The sequence below is a fragment of the Typopeltis vanoorti genome, chromosome 8 (genome assembly GCF_054136105.1).
Source record: "Typopeltis vanoorti isolate ZY-2024b chromosome 8, IOZ_Tvanoo_1.0, whole genome shotgun sequence".
NCBI classification, from domain to species: domain Eukaryota; kingdom Metazoa; phylum Arthropoda; class Arachnida; order Uropygi; family Thelyphonidae; genus Typopeltis; species Typopeltis vanoorti.
In genome coordinates, this window is record NC_143556.1 from 44,147,785 (window position 1) to 44,167,824 (window position 20,040).

Below are 20,040 nucleotides of genomic sequence, written 5' to 3' on the forward strand. Positions count from 1 at the left end.
GACCTGGTATACACCAGGTAGGTCTAATATCGCCAACGATATTAGATTGGATGTAGCCTGTGTTCTCACAAAAGCAAGACCATCAAAAACTAACATATCCAATAGTGAATATAAGTCTCTACAGGAAATGAAGAAAAACAAAGAAATAGATATCACCAAAGCTGATAAGGGGAACACCACTCTGGTACTCAATCATACTGACTACACAGGTAAGCTTAATGCTTTACTATTAGATCGGGCTACTTACCTCCCCACTGAATACAATCCCACCAAGTCACAAATTAGAAAACTCCATAGGCTCCATAAGAAGGTCACTTCTTGGCCTGTGGAGATTACTAACAAACTAAAACCATATAACCTAGATCCCCCCCATATATATGGGGGGGATCTAGGTTATATGGTTACATAATGATCAGTTTTGATGTCTCCTCCTTATTCACAAATGTCCCCCTCAAAGAAACCTTAGAGCTAATCCAAGCTAAATTTCCTCCCGATATCTCAGCCCTATTTCAGTTCACAGTGATCTCAGGCTATTTCGTTTGTCAGGAAAAATTCTACAAACAGATAGAGGGGACAGCCATAGGTTAACCACTTTCTCCACCCTTGGCCAACTTCTTTATGGAGACTTTTGAAGAGAAAGCCTTAAACTCTGCCCCACAAAAACCTACCATATGGCTTTGCTACGTTGATGATGTGTTCGCTATTTGGCCACATGGCTCGGATACACTCCTCTCCCTCTTAACACACTTAAACAACCAACACCCCAGAATCAAGTTCACGCTGGAAAAAGAGGAAAACAATAGCATCCCCTTACTAGACACACTAGTCACATGCCAACCTGATGGAACCTTGGTTTTCTCAGTTTATAGCAAGCCCACCCATACAGGGAGATACATTTGCCAACAATTCCTCCCCCCCCCCCACAACAATATGGAATTATTAAGACACCATTCAACATGGTTAAACTAATCTGTTCATCTGACAAAGCCCTAACCACTGAACTAAATCACATCCTTAACACTTTCTTAGCCAATGGCTACCCCCCCCCCCCAAAAAAAAAAAAAAAAAAAATCCAAAAAATACTAAAACCAGTTATCCACAACCCACCTCCCTCCCCCCTTCACAAAAAGATTACTCTAAATCCATCACCATTCCCTACATCCGAGGCACCTCGGAAAAAATATGAGAATCTCAGAACACAAGGACTATATCCGATTTCACCAGTACAGCCACTCTGAGCTTGCAGACTATGCTCTGGATACTCGCCACAGAATAAGGTAGAAGAAAGCCACAATAATACACCTCAGCAAGTTCAAATACGAAAGACTTGACCTCTTGTTACAGACCATATAGAAAATTGGCATCCCTTATCTGTTCCACTAAAGACCAACCACTTCCCCTAGACCTACCTGGTGAATACCAGATCCCTTGCAGCTGTAAATTGCCCTACTTTGGCCAAGCAGGCAGGACAGCAAATATGAAAATCTCAGAACACAAGGACTATATCTGATTTCACCAATACAGCCACTCTGAGCTTGCAGACCATGCTCTGGATACTCGCCACAGAATAAGGTGGAAGAAAGCCACAATAATATGCCACAGCAAATTCAAATACGAAAGACTATTCATGGAATCAGTCTCAGCCCTTAGGAACATGCTAAACATCAACAAATTTGGATGCATGAGACTGCCCCAAATTTGGGAAACATACATCAGGTGAACTTCAGCCCAAAGGCCAAGAACACCTAATACAGCCTGCCAGGGGGCACCATCAGGACTTTAGGAAAACGGTAGCTTCCTTGCTTCGTTTCTCATGTGCTGTTGTGTAGTACTTGTGTGCATGTGTCTTTATCTTAAGTTCCCATGAAGGTGGCAATGTGACGTTGCTGAAATATTGGAAAGTGTATATTAAAGTTTGTTTTAATTTATGTTTCTAGTATATGCTGTCAATTCCTTAAGTAATAATAATAATGTTTAACCAGCATATAAGCCTTTCTACGAGGATAGCTCAATTATTATTACGTGATATACTTCCAGAAACATTTTTGGCATTGTTAAATGTTTCTCGAACTGAAACATTTATGGCACTGATGCATATGAGAAAAGTGGTCACCAAGACATCGATGTTGACTGATTTCGTACTGCAGGATTTAGTGTGATGTAGCATGTAGCACAACTCATACAAATAATAGAACACCATTTGATGAAATTAACATGAACTGTCAAACATTCAAGAATAGCATCAATGAAGCAGCCAAAAATACACTCCCACAGTTAAAAAGGAAAGGGAATAAACTTTGGATAAATGAAAAAATATTAAAGTTGATGGAAAAAAGAAAAAAAATTAAAGAACAAACGTGAATATAAAAGCATGAATTAAGAAATAAAAAAAGAATGCAGGAAAGCCAAAGAGGAATGGATTAAGAATAAATGCACAGGCATAGAAGACCTTGATAGAAAACACAGAAGCAGAGAAATGTATGAAAAGATCAGAGAAATGACAAACAAGACATATACAGTAAATCATGCAAGTGTCATTGGAGACTCAAGAGGCCATATCAAATGGATAAAAAAGAAATCATGGAAAGATGGATTGAATACACAAGTAAATTATACGAGCAACAAAGAAATATTATTCCCGAACAGACTGATTTAGAAGGACCACCAATTTTACTTTATGAAGTTGAAAACACCATCAGAAAACGAAAATATCTTTAGTTGCAGGAATAGATAATATCTTGGCAGAATAGTTGAAGGCTCTCGATGAAGTAGGACAGAAATTTCTAACAAATTTATGCAATAAGATATACGAGACTGTATTTCTACCCCAAAGATATTAATCACTCAATTTTCGTTCCAATTTACAAGAAAACAAAAGCTACAAGATGTGAAGAGTTCATGACAATTAGCCTCATCAGTCAAGTATCAAAAGTCCTCCTATATGTTTTACTTGAAAGAAGTAAAAGAAACATAAACATAGAAATAAATAGAAATAAACATAGAAGTAAAAGAAACATAAACATAGAAATAAATGAAGAAAAAAATAAATAAATGACACACAAAGTGGCTTCAAGGAAAATAAATGTAGGTACAAGAGAAGATATTTTCAATGTCAGAACCATCATAGAAAGATATCTAGCAAAACAAAAAGATGTATATCTCTGCTTCAAAGATTATAAAAAGGCATTCGACAATGTTCAACATGAGCAATTAATTGAAATCCTTTCAAAAATAGGCATGGATGGAAAAAACATTAGGCTAATAACTAATCTTTACTGAGGACAGATTGCATCTTTGAGAATTAATAGCGAGAGAGAGAGACCTCAGAAGAATTCCCAGTTCAGAAAGGTGTGAGACAAGGCTGTGTCTTGTCTCCATTAATCCCCAAAGGAATCACTATAGGTGGTAGATATATTAATAACCTAAGATATGCAGATGACACTGTTCTTCTAGCTGAAAACAAATATGACCTCAAGACTCTTATAGAGGAAACCTTCACGGTATAGCGAAGAGTATGACCTCAGTTTCAACTATAAAAAGACAAAAATCATGATAATTTCAAGAGAAAAGGAAATACCAAAAATATGCATCAATATAAAAGGAAATAAATTAGAACAGGTGCAAACATACACATACCTCGGACACTTGATCACAGAAAAAGGCAGGACAGAAGATGAAATTAGAAAAAGGATTGAAATTGCAAGGTCAACTTTCAACAATATGAAAAATCTACTGCCATCTAGAGAATTAAATCTGAAAACAAGACTAAAAATCTCCAAATGTTACATATGGCCCACATTATTATACGGAGTAGAAACATGGACACTCTCCAATCTGAGTGTGAAAAAAACTGGAGGCCTTTGAAATGTGGTTACTGCGAAGAATTATGAGGATATAATGGAAAGGCAAAAAGACAAATGAAGAGGTACTAGAGATAGTAGCATAAACAGGAGCCTGATAAAAGAAATTAAAAAGAGAAAAGTCAGCTATTTCAACATATTCTGCGACATAACTGCCTACAAAATACATTTCTCGAAGGAACTGTTGAGGGAAAGAGAAGGAACGGAAGACAAAGACTGGAGTGGATGAAAAATATAGAAGACTGGACCTATCTCTCATATGAGGAATGCAACACAGAGGTGCAGAATAGGACATGGTGGAGACATATGGTAGTCAATCTCCTTGAAGGAGAAGACACCTGACAGCATGTGTTTAATGTATTTGCTGCCAAGAGTGCATGGTTTGTGGTACGAGAGTGAGAATGGAGAAAATATTTGTAGGAAATGTATTATAAGTGAGTATAAAAATGCAAGTCGTGTCCAGAGTTAGAGAATAAGGTGACCGATATTATGGATATAAGACAGGATTGTCAAAGTGTTGTGAGAATGTAGTGGAAGCAGTGAATGATAGTGCACAAAATATGAATTAGAGTTTGAAGGAAGCGATTGAAAGTAATAATGTGGGTGATGAGATGCTATCAGCGGAACAATAAAATATTTGATCCTATATTTCATCTACCACAGAAACATCAACAGAGATGCAATTTCAAAATTGTAAAAGCACACAAAAACAACCAAAACAATAATTGTAAAAAAAAAAAAAAAAAAAAAAACTTGATGGTGGGCGGGGGGACAAATTGTATGAGTCCTGTTGGCTTGCCTTAGCTGTTTCTGCAGGAAGCCTAAGAATTTAAGTTTCCTAACCTAAATTTTGGGAATTTTAACACATCTAAAAGCAATCTCTCTGAGAGCCAGTTGCATATTCTCCGTAAATTATGCAGACAGTAACATAATGATCACTTGAGCCAATAAGGATAACTAACACTACTGTAGTCATCAATGCTAGTGATTATAATCGAAAAATGAATGTGTTGCTCAGAGACTTCACTATTTATCCCACCAATTCTAAAAAAAAACCACCTGAAAAATAGTTAAAAATTCAAACTGTTAGCCCCCGACCCACAATACACACAGATTGCCTAAAATTTGTAAACCTGATAACCCTCTTTGTCCCATAGTGGATTCTACTGACTTCCCCCTCTTACGTTAGTCAAACAATTAGCTAAATCTTTAACTTCTGCTTACTAGTTGTACCTCATCTTATAATAAAAATTCTACTTAGTTCAAATCTTTAAACCAAAATTTAGTTTTAAATAATAATGATAGGCTAGCCTGGTTGGCTGAGTGGTTAGCGTGTCCGCTCTCCAGCCAAGAGGCTGCCGGTTCAAATCCCACCATGGGCATGGATGTTTGTGATTGTACTACAAACTTTGTGTGGAAAGGGAATCTGCGACCCTACCACTTATTCTAGCAGAACACATCATTGCCAAAATCATGTGAGGTACGGCAATGACCATATGGCGTCTGCAGACGTCACATGTGAAAAACCAGATAATAATGATATTATGGTGAGCAGCATTGATGTCACTAATATCCCGCTTTCAGACACTTTATTTTTATTGAAAAATGATTCCCCACCCCCCCCAACATATCATTGATCTTTTCAGTTTTGCAATCCATGAATCCTACTTATCTTAGAAGGATACCGTATATAAACAGATAGAGCTTAACCATGGACTTCTCCTCCTTCTCCCCCCCCCCCCCCCAACCAATTTCTTTATGAAAGATTTTGAAAAACATGCCACTGTAAGACTTTTATACCACCATATTTCAGCATTTCTGGTCGAATATCATCTACTCCTGCTGCCTTTCCACATCTCAAGACTTGATGGCTTTTTCTACTTCAAGTATGGATATGTATTCCTGACTGTATGCCTGTTGTTTGTTTTTTACCACTGTGCTATCACTGCTTGTTTCATTTAGCAATTTTTTGAAGTAATTACTCCATACTTCAAGAATATCTTTTTCTCCTGTTTTCAAGTAACCTTTATTATCTCTAACTCCTTTTACAGCAGTCTTTCCACCATTTCTAAGCTTCTTCAACAACCTCCAGAATATCTCACCACCTTCTTGATATTTATTTTCTATGTTCTTGCCAAAGTTCTCCCATGACTTTTGTTTAGCTAGTTTTACACATTGTTTAGCTTTCTTACATTTGTCTCTCTATTCTCTAAGAGCACAAGCTGACTTATTTGCCAGGAACTTTTGATATGCTTTCTTCTTTTCCTTCACTGCCTCTTTAACTTCCTGTGTCCACCATGGAGTTCTGATTTTTCTATCCTTGCAGACAACCTCACCACATGCCTCTCTGGCTGAATCAATCAGAGTTTTCTTCAAGCCTTGCCACTGAATCTCCAAGTTTTGGTTTCTGTTCTCAAACTCTTTCATTTTTTCTTCAATAGTCTTTGTGTATTTTAGTCTACAGTTCACATCCGAGAGCTGCTCAACTTTTATTCGCTTTAAAAATTTCTTACATGTCATTCTTTTCAATATGAAATTCAATTTTATCCTGCTTGAGACTAAATAGTGATCGCTTCCAATTTCAGATCCTCTGTACACTCTGGTGTCCTGCACCAGGGAGAAAACATCACTATCAACAATAACATAGTCAATGAGACTTTTCTTATTCCTTACCTCTTCTCTCTATGTGAATTTGTGCACATTTTTATGTTGGAACATGGTGTTAGTAATAACCAGTCCATGTCCTGAGCAGAAATTCAAGAGATATTTGCCATTATTATTAGCTTTGCTCTTTTCTCCAGATTTTCCCAAAATATTGTATGTCTGACAGTCATTTCCTAGTCTGCTATTTAGATCCCCAACAAGGACCAATTGTTCATTTTTCATTGTGTCAGTTGCTTTTTCTAAAACCTCAAAAAATTCCTGCACTTCTACCTTAGGAGAACCTTCTGGGACCATAGACACAAATAAGTCTCATTGTCAAGTTCCACATTCTGATATTTGCCCACATCACTCTACTTGAGACTGCCTGCCATTCAAGGAGATTAGCCTCGTATTTTGTGTTGAATACTATGGCTACGCCTTCTTTTCCTTGATTGTCATTTCCTGAATATAACATTTTGTATTTATTGTTCAGAAAGATCTCAAAAGTTTTTGTCTTTTTTGTTTCAGTCACCCCTATTATGTCGATCTGGTACTTATCTAATTCCTCAGCTAGCTCTATTTCTTTGCCATTCAGGCTTCTTATGTTGATAGTACCGATCTTCAGCTCTGGTGATGTTGAGTTGGGGTGTGTTTTCAGATTTGTTCCAGTAGCTGACTTTTCGCTGTTCGCCCTGGTTTCCTGGGCCCTTGTTTAACTGGGCGACGCCCCAGCCAGCATGAAATTTTGTCATGTTATACCATCATTTTGTATTTTGGTTTAAGCCAATAAGAATACCATTTGGTCGGCTAGATCCCAAATTGCCAGCCCATCCTTATTCGTTCATTATCCAGGTAGATACCCAACAGGGTGCACCACGAGAAGGTGAGGATTGGACATGAGGTCAGAAGCCCTGGTAGGTTCTCCGCATTCCTTTTAAGGCTATGTGGAGGTCTGGCACAGCTTTAACAAACAAATTTTTCTTAATTCTAAAGAGGGGTTAATTCCAGATTTGCATCCAAGGAGATTTGGCTCAGGCCCGAGGCCTTCTCTTTGTTTGCTGAGATATGCACACGTATCCAATTGAAGGAGTGGCCACAGAAAGGATTGAATTTAGCTAAAGCAGATTGTAGAAATAGAGGGGCTTAAGAAGGACAGAACACTATAAAAGCTAGAATAAAAGAAGTAATTATTAAAAAGAGAGTTAAGATAGATATAATTAATAAGATACATATACAAGAAGACTAATTGTAAAAAAACTCGCTATTTGTGCCAGTGGTAGTCATGCATTCTGGTTCCCTTGCAAAAGCTGTTGGTCTCAATTTTTGTCCATGTGTCTTCTCTTCTCTCTTCACCCTGCTCCCAAATGTCAGTATTGCAGTGCAGTATTACTTTAAGATAAAGTCAGCCTCCTTACGTCATTCCTTATCCAATTCATGCATTGATGGCTAGGGCTAATCACCAAGTTTACTTTGCATGCCTATTCTGGCGTTTGGCAAGAAATACATCAGAAGAATAATGAACAACCTGGATATCAAAAAAATATCCTGGTGATATTCCATCATTTGTGCTCAAGAGATGTGCTTCTGAACCAACACCTATCTTTTATTATCTCTATGTTATATTATATTCAGCTGGAATTCACCTCACAGTCCAATAATGTGGAAGCAAGTCCATGTTATTTGAGTCTGTCTGTAAAGTAATGGAATAGATTATCAGTCATTTTCAACACCTGGATTTAACTGTCAACTAATCATTAATCACAAATATGAATTTAGCAAATCAAATCAAAATCAACAGTGGATCTTTTCACCTATATTGCCTGTCATTTCTATATTGAAATGGTAAGCAATATTGAATGGACACACACCAGAGGTTTGGAGAAACCCTATGCTGTTGCACTGAATATTTTCAAGGCATTTGATGGTTTGGCATTGAGGGCTTCTCAGTTAATTGTCATGTTGTCATCAGTAAAATGTCTCAGTAAATTGTCTATGGCCTGCCTTTCATCCCCATTTAAAAATTAAAATTACAAAAGTAAATATATTAAATTATAGTATAAACACTAGGAATGCAGTGAACCATGATTTGGCTGAAGCACACTAACTTAAATTTTATACATAAATGCTTTGAGAAAAAAAAATAATAAAAAAATATAAAAAATACTCATTAAAAATTTTAATGTGTGTATTTTTGTTCACAACATTTGCTTATAAAATTAAATCAGAATGCTTAAAATTTAACTCGTTAGGCTTCGGCTGAATATTCAGTACTTTTGGCCAAATTGCAAATTAAGAAAGGTCAATAAATATAAGCAGTAATATTTCACCTATGTGTTACCACATGAAAATAAAAAAGGACCATTATAATTTCATGGCTCAATAAACTTTTGAATGGGTGTGATAGCATTTCAAATGATGAAATTTTTTGTTATATGGAAGGCGGGGAGAGAACACGGGGGAATCCATGGAAGTTAAGGTTGTACTCAGTCAAGAAAGGGGTAAGAGCTAGATTTTTCTCTCAGAGAATAGTGAGTGAGTGGAATAATTTGCCCTTAGAGGTAATGAGTGCATCTAGTGTAAATGAATGTAAGGGAAGGTATGATAGCTGGGTTGGGTAATTTACAGCCTCCCTTGATGAGTCCTTGACTCCCTGGAGGTCTCAGATAATAATAATAATAATAATAATAATATATATATATATATATATATAAAACGTTTGACATCTATTTGACAGTTTTATATATATATATATATATATATATATATATATAAAACTGCCAAATATTAAAATATTGAGCTTTAATAGCTTCAATTTGATATTAGTGAGGTATTGAGATAGAGGATATTATTCACCATCCATATTTTTTATCCAGATGTAGAACAAAAGTTAAAATGTTGACACAAAGACAACAAAAAATGTCTGAGAGAAACAGCTTACTTAATAAAAAAAAAATGTCTATGAGTTAAAAGCTGGTTATTTATTAAGTTAACGCAAATCTGTTCATAGTGAATTAGCTAAATACTCTATGTCACTACTCATCATCCATGTAACATCATGAAGAAAAATGCATGTCATCCATATAACCTGATATTAAAATTGGAGGCATTCGACATTTATCAGAGAGTTTATGAGAACATAAGCTGTCAGGTAAATTTTCGAAACTTGGAAATGTTGAAGTAAACTTAGGTTTCTTTGTATATTTGTCTATAAAATTTGATTGGATCCATAATATTCTCAACCTCTTTGTTTTACTTTTAATGAATAAGTGCAAGCCAAAGCAATTCTAATGGTTATATTTTCATCAGCTGTCTCGTAAATTTTTGAAACTTTTGTTAAGCTTCTCCTTCATTTCAATATAAAACTGACATTTGATTTTATAGGAAATACTTATTTAAAAAAGCAGTACTGCATAATAATCAGAAAAAAATATTACGCTCATTACTACCTCAAATTAATAAAATAAACATTAATAGAACTTTAATTTAAATTGTGAAATAATAGAGAATAATTATGGATTTAATAATCCAAATTAATTAGCAATAGATTGTGATGTAGGATAAGGAACTTTACATTGGGAGAAGTCATGAATTTCTTCATAAATATTTCTGAATTTTGAAAAAAAAAGCGCTCTTTCGATGAATATTCTGGTGGCTGCTGCCAAAAGAGATTTTCTCTGAGAAATTATATTCTGGAATAAGTTTACTCATCAGTCTCTGTTTTTAACACTTGCATACTGCATGTCATCCAATGCAATCATTTTTTGTCATAGACATTCTATTTTTTTTTAGATTTGATTTTTTTTATTGTTCGATTTTGTAAAAAGTTTATTGCTATGCTTGCATTTTTACATGATTAATCAGAAATCTGTACTTCCTTTTTTTTTCCTGTATCATCGAGGTATTTTGTTCTTTGCATACTTTACATTTTGCAAATTTTGAAAAGCATAACTTCATACATTACTCTACATAATTAAAACTTCAAAATATTGCTTTTTTATTATTCATTGCCAAAACTGTTTTTAAGACTGCATAATGTAGAGTAATGTATGAAGTTATGACACATGTAACAGAAATTCCTGTACCAAATATTTCTACCTGATTCAGCCAAAGCCGAATATTTGAAAAATGCCAAATTGACTGAATACTGAAGCAAAACTGATTATTCAGCCTAATAAAAACTTATTAACTTTTTTGGGAAGGAGTTCCATACTTTATAAAAAAATGTAAAATCAGGTATATGGTGCATTCTCTTATTTATCATGGATCGAATTATGAAGCAAAGTGGCATTTAGTCTAATATCAAAATTGAGATAATAATCTGAATTCCCTACTTTATGATGTTATACTCTTAAATAAATCTAGTACAAGTCTGCAGAGTACCTAGAATAACTGCTGTAATAAATTGAAATTGGTATGAAAATCAGCAATAAAAAGATTGAAGACTGAAAATAGGTAGGAACACTGAAAACATTAATGGCATCTTAATTGGAGAACCTATAGAACAAGTCAAACAATCAGCTATTTAGTCAATTTTTAGGGAAGATGACAAATTAAATATGGAAATAGACAACAGAATTAACAAAGCTGGTATGGTAGGATGCCATCTGTTATATGGAATAGAAAAGCATTAGTCAAACACTGTGTATAACTTGTATTAGTTTTAAATGTTAACTACCTTTTCTTCTCTCCCCCTGATGAAGATGTCTTTGTAACAAAGAAGAAATATGTTTGAGTTAATAAATGGTGTAATTAATAATTGCCTTGTAGTTCAAATTTGATTGGATCTGATGAATTACTTTTATCCCTAAGGGACACAGTACTGTTTAATACTCCTCAGCACCATGAATTGGATTCGTGACATGTATTTTTTATGAACTTTAGTTATTTAGCTCTTCTGTAATTAGAACCATTTTGCTCTGATCATTTATGTAACCCATAACCCAACCATATTAAAAGTTTTATGGGTTACTAATCTTTCATGAGTAGGGTTGATATTATTAAAAAAAAAATTAAATAAATAAAAACTTATGCTACATTTAACAAATATTGGAAACAAAAAAGGAAATATTGTAGATATTCTGTTCATTTACACATATGTTATTATCCATGTTTAAACATGATGATAAAATATGGGCATTGACATAGGTATATACTAGTGCTCCAAGAATGTATTTACTTTAAGCAATCAATATCAGTTTTTCTCCTTTTGATATAATGATCAGAAAGAAATTAATACATGGTAAATAATAAGTATCAAATTCTTTTGACTTTTAACTAAAAAGTTTGTATAGGTGGCCATAATTAAAGAGGAGGTGTTGTTTGGAGCCTTATAACAAAAAATGTATTGGATGAAATTCAACCAAACTTTGTGTAAGTACACTATGGAACATGAGGTTTTGATTTACAGAAAAAAACAAAAAGTGCAAAATTCTGCCACCAGCAGACAGTTGATGCTAGAACTACTGATATTTGCATCATCTCACTATTTTTACTGATGAGTTGGTGGATATAAGTAAGACCAAAATAGATTTGCATCATTCTGATAAGAATGAAGTGCTATGGGTCTCACCTTACTGGAACGTGCATTGCTAGTCAAGCTTTATTATCAACAACGCAGTAATGCTAATGCCATGCCTCGAGAATTCCGGCATTTGAAGGAGTAGGAGAAAAGATCTAGTGGCAATAAAAAATCTTAGAAAAATGATTTTACGATTTGAAAATAGCGGATCGTTTGCAGTGAGGCCAGGACGAGGATGCCAACAGATTATTCCTCAACAAGTTGACAAAGTTGCATCTGCCATCGTGGAACATGGAATAAATACAGTTAAACCTCGCTTAACGTGAATCTGATATGCGCGATAATCAGTTAGCGCAGTTGAGTGAAATGATACTATTTCCTGCTTTAAGCGAGTGATTAATCAGTTAACACGATTTTTTTTTACGTTACATGAAATTTTTTGTTGCCAATCTGCAGCAAACAGAAAAGCTGGAAGTCATTAAGAGACATGAAAGTGGCTCTAGTAATACAATGATTGTGCGAGACCTGAGATACAGCGAGTCTACGGTTTGGACTATATTAAATAAGAGCAAAGAATACAAAGAACAAGGAAAGTTGCCTACTGCTTCTTTAACATGCAGATCACCCGAAATAGAAGCCATTTAATGATTGAGATGCAGCGTTTTCTATCACTGGATTTATTAATATAACCAAAAAAGAATACCTTTTAGTACAGGGAATATTCAGCAAAAGCTCTCAATGTTTTTACCTCATTGAAAGAGACCTAATTTCAAGATGAATGTGAAAGCTTTACTGCAAGTTTAGGATGATTTTGGCCATTTTAAAAATCTAACTGGACTGCATAGTGTAAGAATAACTGGGGAATCTGCTAGTTCTGATGAAGATTCTGTGGCCAAGTTTCCTGAAGAATTGCAAAGCATAATTCAGGAGGGTGATTATGATGATCGGCAAATATTCAGTTTCAACGAAATTGGTCTCTTTCGGAAGCATATGCCAACAAAAACTAGCTAAAATCATCTCATCTGATTCATCTCAACCAGGATACAAAGTCTAAAGATCATCTTACGCTTTTATTAGGGGACAGTGCAGAAGGCAACTTTAAACTCAAGTCTATGTTAGTTTATGGTGCACAGAATCCATTGAAAAAATCAGCACAGTTGGAAAAGATCTTCAATTTAATGAACTGGATAATGAAGATATGAGAAACTTGCTTAATTCCCATTCAGAATAGTTAAGTGAGAATGATCTCCTTCAACTAGAAGAACAGCGTGCATATGTAGAAGAAGATAAGGAGTGGGAACAAGAAGAGAATGTTATGACTAAGAAGCTAACTGCAAAAGAACTTGTGCTAGTTTTCAATCACATTGGGTATGCTAATGAAATTTTGTTTGATGCTGATCTTGATGTGGAATGAAGCTTCGAAGTCCACCGAATTCTTGATAAAGCGATTGCCAGCTATCGCAAATTGCAAGACGATGAAAAAGTTGAGCACGATTCAAACATCTTTACTTAATTTTTTTTGTAAAAAAGTAGCTCATTCAAATGATTAGACATTAAATAAAAATTTCAGCAATTGATTTTTATTAACTTTGATAATTTATCCTCTAATATAGCTTATACTGTATTTTATTTTTCAAATTTACGTTAACTGATGGATGAATTATAATTATTCCTATTGTTTATTGTGCTTGCTTAACTCGATTTCTCTTAGTGTGCATTAATTGATGGATTAATTAATCATGTTATGTGAGGTTTTCCTGTAATATACAAGGGTACAGCAGTGCTCGGACAATATCAAGGCAACTGGACATTACTGAGGGTTCCCCCCCCCCCCATAAGATCTCCCATACTCGAGTTTTGCTTCATGGATGATGCATGGCCTTGGAAGATCTTGTCGAGTGACCAGGTACATTTTTATCTGAACAGTAGTGTTAACTCAGACAATTTCTGCATTTGGTCTGTGAATAACTCTCATGTGTTCTATCAGAACCCTCTGTATTCATGAAAGGCACAGTGTGGTATGGTTTCATTGCATCGTTTATTATTGGTCCATACTTTTTCGAAGTATGGACCAATACTGGCCTGATAGGACCAGTGACTTATACTGTCTCTGCTGTTAGGTATTGAGAGATGCTGTACAACTTTGTTGTTCCGCAACCGCAGCAGCAAAGATGCCTTGACTCTACCATATTTGTGCAGTGAATATGGTAGAGTCAATATGGTGTAAGGACATGTTTCTGATTTAGCAAAGACAAAATAATGCAGCATGTGAGGCAAATCAATGCAGATCTGTTGCATACTGCTGTAGAAAATATCATTCATAGGATGCAGTTCTTAGAACATCTGAAAGGAGGACATATTGAACCACACCTGTAAGTTATACGAACACGAAAATTGATTTATTGTCTCTTCTAGACATCATGTTTGATTAATCCCAAACTATGTGCTTATAGTGCCAAATATCCTCTGGTGGAAGAACTTTGTACTATTTTTTATCTTCTGTAAATAAAAAACTCCATGCTCCCAGAGTGTACTTACACCTAGTTCGGTTGAATTTCATCCAATACATTTTTTGGTAGGGCTCTGAACACCTTCTCTTTAATTATGGCCACCCTGTATGTTCTTTCTCTATCTTCTGATTTATTTTGATTGAATTTTTTAATCCTGTATCTCTAAACACTCATATATTAGTATGATCTGTTACTAGAGAAGTTTGCATTCATGGTGGTTTTAATACAAAGTTTCTGGAAACTTTTTTTTTTTTTTGGTCTAGTTAAAGTTGGTGATTACCATTCTGCACTTTGAATAAAATCCTTGTCATGCAAACAGTTGAAGCAAGTTTCACTCAAAAAATTTTTTTTTCTATCCATTATCAGTTTCTTATTTGCGTTTAATTGATTTGTTAGCATTTTCATTTAATCTATCATGTAATAGTTAATTGCACACTTTGTTCATTAATTTGAGGCCAAGTTGGATTATCCATGTATCCATTTGGATGGATAATTCTTAATTATTCAAAAATCTTAAACCATTTGAAATGTTTATGATTATGAAAGAGCTTCTTTATTTTGTGGTTTCTAAATAGGGATACTAAAAATTGCTTAATGGTCATCTGTGCAAGAAAAAGAAAAAAAAGGGGACTAACCTGTTTGAGTTGATGAGACTGCAAAGGCCATCACACTTTTGTGCTTCTCTTATACTTTCTCCCTGAGCACTACTCATGTATATCTTTTTTTCCCCTCTGAACTATATATCGTTTGCAGATTACAACTTGTAGACTAGTGTGAAATGTCATGTTAATATACTATACACAGTCCAAATTGAAATTCTCAAACTAGCTTCTCTTCTTTTTCATCTCCTTGAATTATGTTTGAGGAGAAGAAAGTGCATTCTACTATGTTAAGCTGTTTAAAACCTTGTTGATTAGTACTTGTGCAATTGTTATACCAATTTTTTTTTTCTTTTCATTTCAGTAATTTTTTTTTTTTTCTGAAAAAATAGGAATGCAATTGGGACAGCAAGCATGGAGAAGCTTGACAGATCTCACTTTACGTCGTTGTCATTGCTTACTTCTGCCATCCTTTGCATTGTTTCTTGCCTTATTACCATCTGTAGAAATTGTGATTTTGGAAGATATGTTTCGAGAACCCCCTAAAGGTTGCAGCCATGTTGGTCTTAGTGCAGGAACAGGATTGGGAATGTCATCAGCTGTTGTAAGTAATCAAGAAGAACAGGTTGCTGTTCAAGGACAGCCACAGCAGCATGAAGAAGCTGCAGAACATTTACAAGATCAGCAGAATGATAATGCTGAAAATGATAATTTTGAACCAGATTTGATAGAAGCACATCATGAACACCAGGTCCTAGGAGAGGAGGAACCACCACCACCACAACAGCAACATAATCAGGAGTTTTTAGGCGAAATGCCAGATCATGATCCACACCTTCAAGTTAATGACAGATTGGAAAGAAATGCTTTTGAGGAAGAAAATCATGTTATAGAACATCCAAAAAATGAAGAGAATAATGAAAGAAATGGAAATGAAAATTGTCGACACTTTTCAAAAGAACCAGAACAACAAAATAATGATAGTGTACAGCACAGGATGAATGAAAATAATGCCATTCTAAAAAAGGAAGATTTGTTGAAAAGCCGATGTATACACTGTAGTCAAGATCCCAAACTGTCAGAGAATCAGACATTTGTGAAAGGTGAACATGATAAAGAAACAGAATCTAGTTGTACTTCTGAATGCATTCACTTAAAATACAACAAAGAAATGAATGAAAGTGAAGACTTTAATTTATCACAACCATCCACTTCATATTCATCAAATAACCAAAGCAGGTGCAAAAAAATTGGAGTAACATCAAAAAATGAAAATTGCAATATTGAACAGCCGAGCTGTAGTTGGATGCAAGGACAAATTCAAGGTTTACCTGAACAGGATAGTTGTAATAGCTGTACATTAAATAAAGACTTGCAAAAGCATGGGCTACCTAGTTTTAGTGATGAGGAAGATGACGACGACGATGATGATGAAACTAGTTGTGTACACTTAAACAGGTTAGAGAAAAGGACGAAGATTGAAGAAAATCTTTCAAATAAAAAGTTAGATGCCTCTAGAAAATGTTGGAACCGACTAAAAGAAGATTCTAATATATGTCATTGTAGTTGTGGAAAAGTAAATGTCAGGAAAAGCTTACAGTCACCATTATATTGTGGCAGTTATGTAGCTAATCACCAGAATCCCCAGCCATCAACTTCTTCAGGTTTATCTTCTACAGATTCATCTATAAACTCTGTTAATTCATCTGATACTGTAACTAGCCCTTTGAATGAATCACAAGAATCATCATCATCATCCGATGTAATATATAAAGGACCACTGACCAGGCAGAGAAAACGTATGCTTTCTTCACAGCATATACATGCACCAAAATTTGTTAGTCATGGAACCCAAGCAACCAGTGAAGATATTCGAAGGTCACTTGGACGACAGCGCTCAGGACAAATTTCAGACAGTAGGCCACCTCAGAATCTTTTACAGCCATCAACTCATAATGTAAATAGCAGAGAATCCCGAAGTAGGTATGCATTCAGTTTCCTTGCAATGTTTGTTCTTTTATTCACACTTTTGGGTATCACATAAAACTAAAATAATTTAATATTGTTATCAGCTGATGGAGAATGGGGATAAAGTGCTTTTATGTAACTGTCAAGTATTTTTGCGATTTTGTATATCAGCAAATCTGTGATGTATTACTTGATATATTTGCTACACTCAGCGACTTTTCTTTAACCAACTACACTAAATTCGTTGCATTATTAATATACTGTCAACTCTCACTGTAATAAACTCATCTATTGAATAGTAATTATAATAATTTATTATAATGTAAGATTTTGCTGCAGTGATTTTCTTTATTGAAAGTGATTTTGCTGGGACTTTTCTTTAGTGTGTAGTGGTATATTTGCTGTAATGAAATTTGAATGTATTACTGCTTTGTCTGAAATTGTCTTACTGAGTTCATTTTAAAATGCATACTGAATTTATACATGTCAGTGATGATTTTTTTTCCCATTGATAAGTGCACATTAATTAGTGTTCTACATATAGGAAGGCTTAAGTGTTGTTAGTTTTGAGTGTAATGAATATGACCATGTTGCCACCTATTGGTGAGAGTGATCATAAGGTCTTGACCTGGGAGGTGGCTAAAGGTATGGAATCTTCGATTAAGATAGGGTATATGTGGAATTACCATGCTGGCAAGTATGACAAGCTTAGGAGATTGCTTGGTTCAGTGCCATGGCATGTAAAACTGCAAGGGCTGAATGTCGATAGAGCATGGGAAGTGGTCAAGGAGCATTTACAGGAAGTTATGGCTGATTGTATACCTAGGGTCCAAATAGTAAAACAAGTAGGGGTTAAATGGATGAATAACACCATTAAGCTTGAGCTGCAAAAAAAGAAACAATTGTGGAGTTTAAAGAGAAAGGTGACCTGCAGGCACACGAACGGTATAAAGCGCAAGCCAGAAGGGTAACGAGTGTGGTAAGAAAAGCAAAAGTGAATTATGAAAGGAAACTAGCTATACAAGCTAAAGAGAATCCCAAACAGTTCTTTAAATATGCTACAAGCAAAAAAAAAAAAAACTGTACACGGCAGAATGATTTTAAGGAATGCCGATAGTAAGGAGGTTACTGAATCAGACAATATAGTGGAATTACTGAGTGAGCACTTTGCAAGAGTATATCATCCAGGTGGTGACACTGAAAGAATGAAGGAACCATTAGTTTATATGGGAATTGTGATGAATGAGGTGGAGGTGAATAGTCTAATACAGAACCTTAATGTGAATACATCTGTGGGATGGAATGCTATACCGGCACGGGTCTTACGTTTAGTGGCTAAAGAATTATCAGTGCCCTTGACTATGTTGTTTAATCTGAGTCTTGGGTCTGGTTTAGTCCCAAAGGTGTGGAAAGAGGGGAAAATAGTTCCACTGCATAAAGGAGGATCCAAGACTACTGTTGCAAATTACCGACCGATCAGCATATTAGGAGTCATTGTCAAGGTCTTGGAGAAAGTAGTTAAGGGAAAAATACAGGAATGGATTGATGAAAATGAGATACTATACAGGGGACAGCATAGCTTTGTGAAGGGTACATCATGCCTCAGTAACTTGCTCAAGTTTGACACAGTGATGGCTGAACTGGATAAGGGTAATGGGTTTACAGTGATACTGCTGGACCTGGCTAAGGCCTTTGACAGGATACCACATGGAATTCTAATCCGTAAACTGCAACATATGGGAATGGATATAGGGTTGGTGAGATGGATAGGTGGGTGGTTGATGGAGAGATATCAGAGAGTAGTTTATTCAGGAGTGGAATGCAAAAGACGGCCTGTGACTAGTGGTGTGCCGCAGGGTTCTGTTCTTGGACCACTGCTGTTTAATTTGTTCATTAATGATATAGGGAAGGATCTAAGAGGAACGGTTCACTTGTTCGCTGATAATGCAAAGTTGGGTAGGGCAATAGTGAATGCAGAAGATGTCAAAATCTTGCAGAATGATTTGGATAAATTGGAGTTCTGGGCTAAGGAGAATGGATGTCAATTTAATGTGACAAAATGTAAGGTTATGCATTTTGGGATGAAAAGATTAGCAGCAGTATACCACATTGGTGGAACTGTACTCCAGGAGATTGATGAGACCAGGGACTTGGGAGTGTTGGTGGATAGGGAGATGAAGTTTAGGGGACACATTGCAAAAAGTGGCTAAATCAGCTCATCAAATCACTAAGTTGCTGAAAAATACTTTGAAGAGCAGAGACAAGCAAGTTATTGTACCTCTGTACTGAGCCTTGATAAGACCTCATCTCGACTACTGTGCCCAGATTTGGTCACCTAGGTTTCTTCTTGATGGGGAGGAGGTGGAGAGGATCCAGAGGCGAGTGACCAAGATGATAGCAGGTCTATGGAATGAACCTTATGAGAACAGGTTGAAGATTTGTGGGTTGCAGAAATTAGTTGATAGGCAGAAAAGGGGAGATATGATTGAGACATTCAAATTGTGAAGGGTTTCTATAGGATTAATTCAGAGGATATTTTTGAGATCAGGACTGGTGGTGGGAGAACTAGGGGACATCTATGGAAGCTGAGCATGAGTGCGGTTAGCAAGGGTGTTAGAGCTGAGTTCTTTACTTTTAGAGTGGTAAATGAGTGGAATAAGCTGCCAGAGTCTGTTGTGGGTGCTATGACAATGAATGAGTTCAAGGCAAGGTATGATAGATACTGTGAGAATGTTGAATAGTTGTGTGGACATGATGTTTAGGGCCTCCCTCGATGAGTCTAAGGACTCCTTGGAGTCGCTCGTAATAATAGTAATAGTAATAATTAGTTATTCTAAATAGTTCTTCACAGTATAAACAGTACCAAGGAGAAAAAATAAAATTAATTTCTTGTACTTACTGATATTTTGTTTGGTTTTCTACCCAGCATCTTCAAACTACAC

At 35.5% G+C, this 20,040-nt stretch overlaps 1 protein-coding gene across 6 annotated transcripts in view; it reads left to right on the forward strand.

The window, feature by feature from the left end:
* The window catches only part of LOC150103958 (F-box only protein 38-like), a 251,812-nt gene that overhangs the window by 94,658 nt on the left and 137,114 nt on the right, over window positions 1-20,040 (forward strand). For all 6 annotated transcript variants that reach the window (XM_090397198.1, XM_090397201.1, XM_090397200.1 and 3 more), the window contains exon 7: window positions 15,523-17,113. In XM_090397198.1, coding sequence (XP_090253324.1) covers window positions 15,523-17,113 — 1,591 coding nt within the window. The remainder of the gene's footprint in view (window positions 1-15,522; window positions 17,114-20,040) is intronic.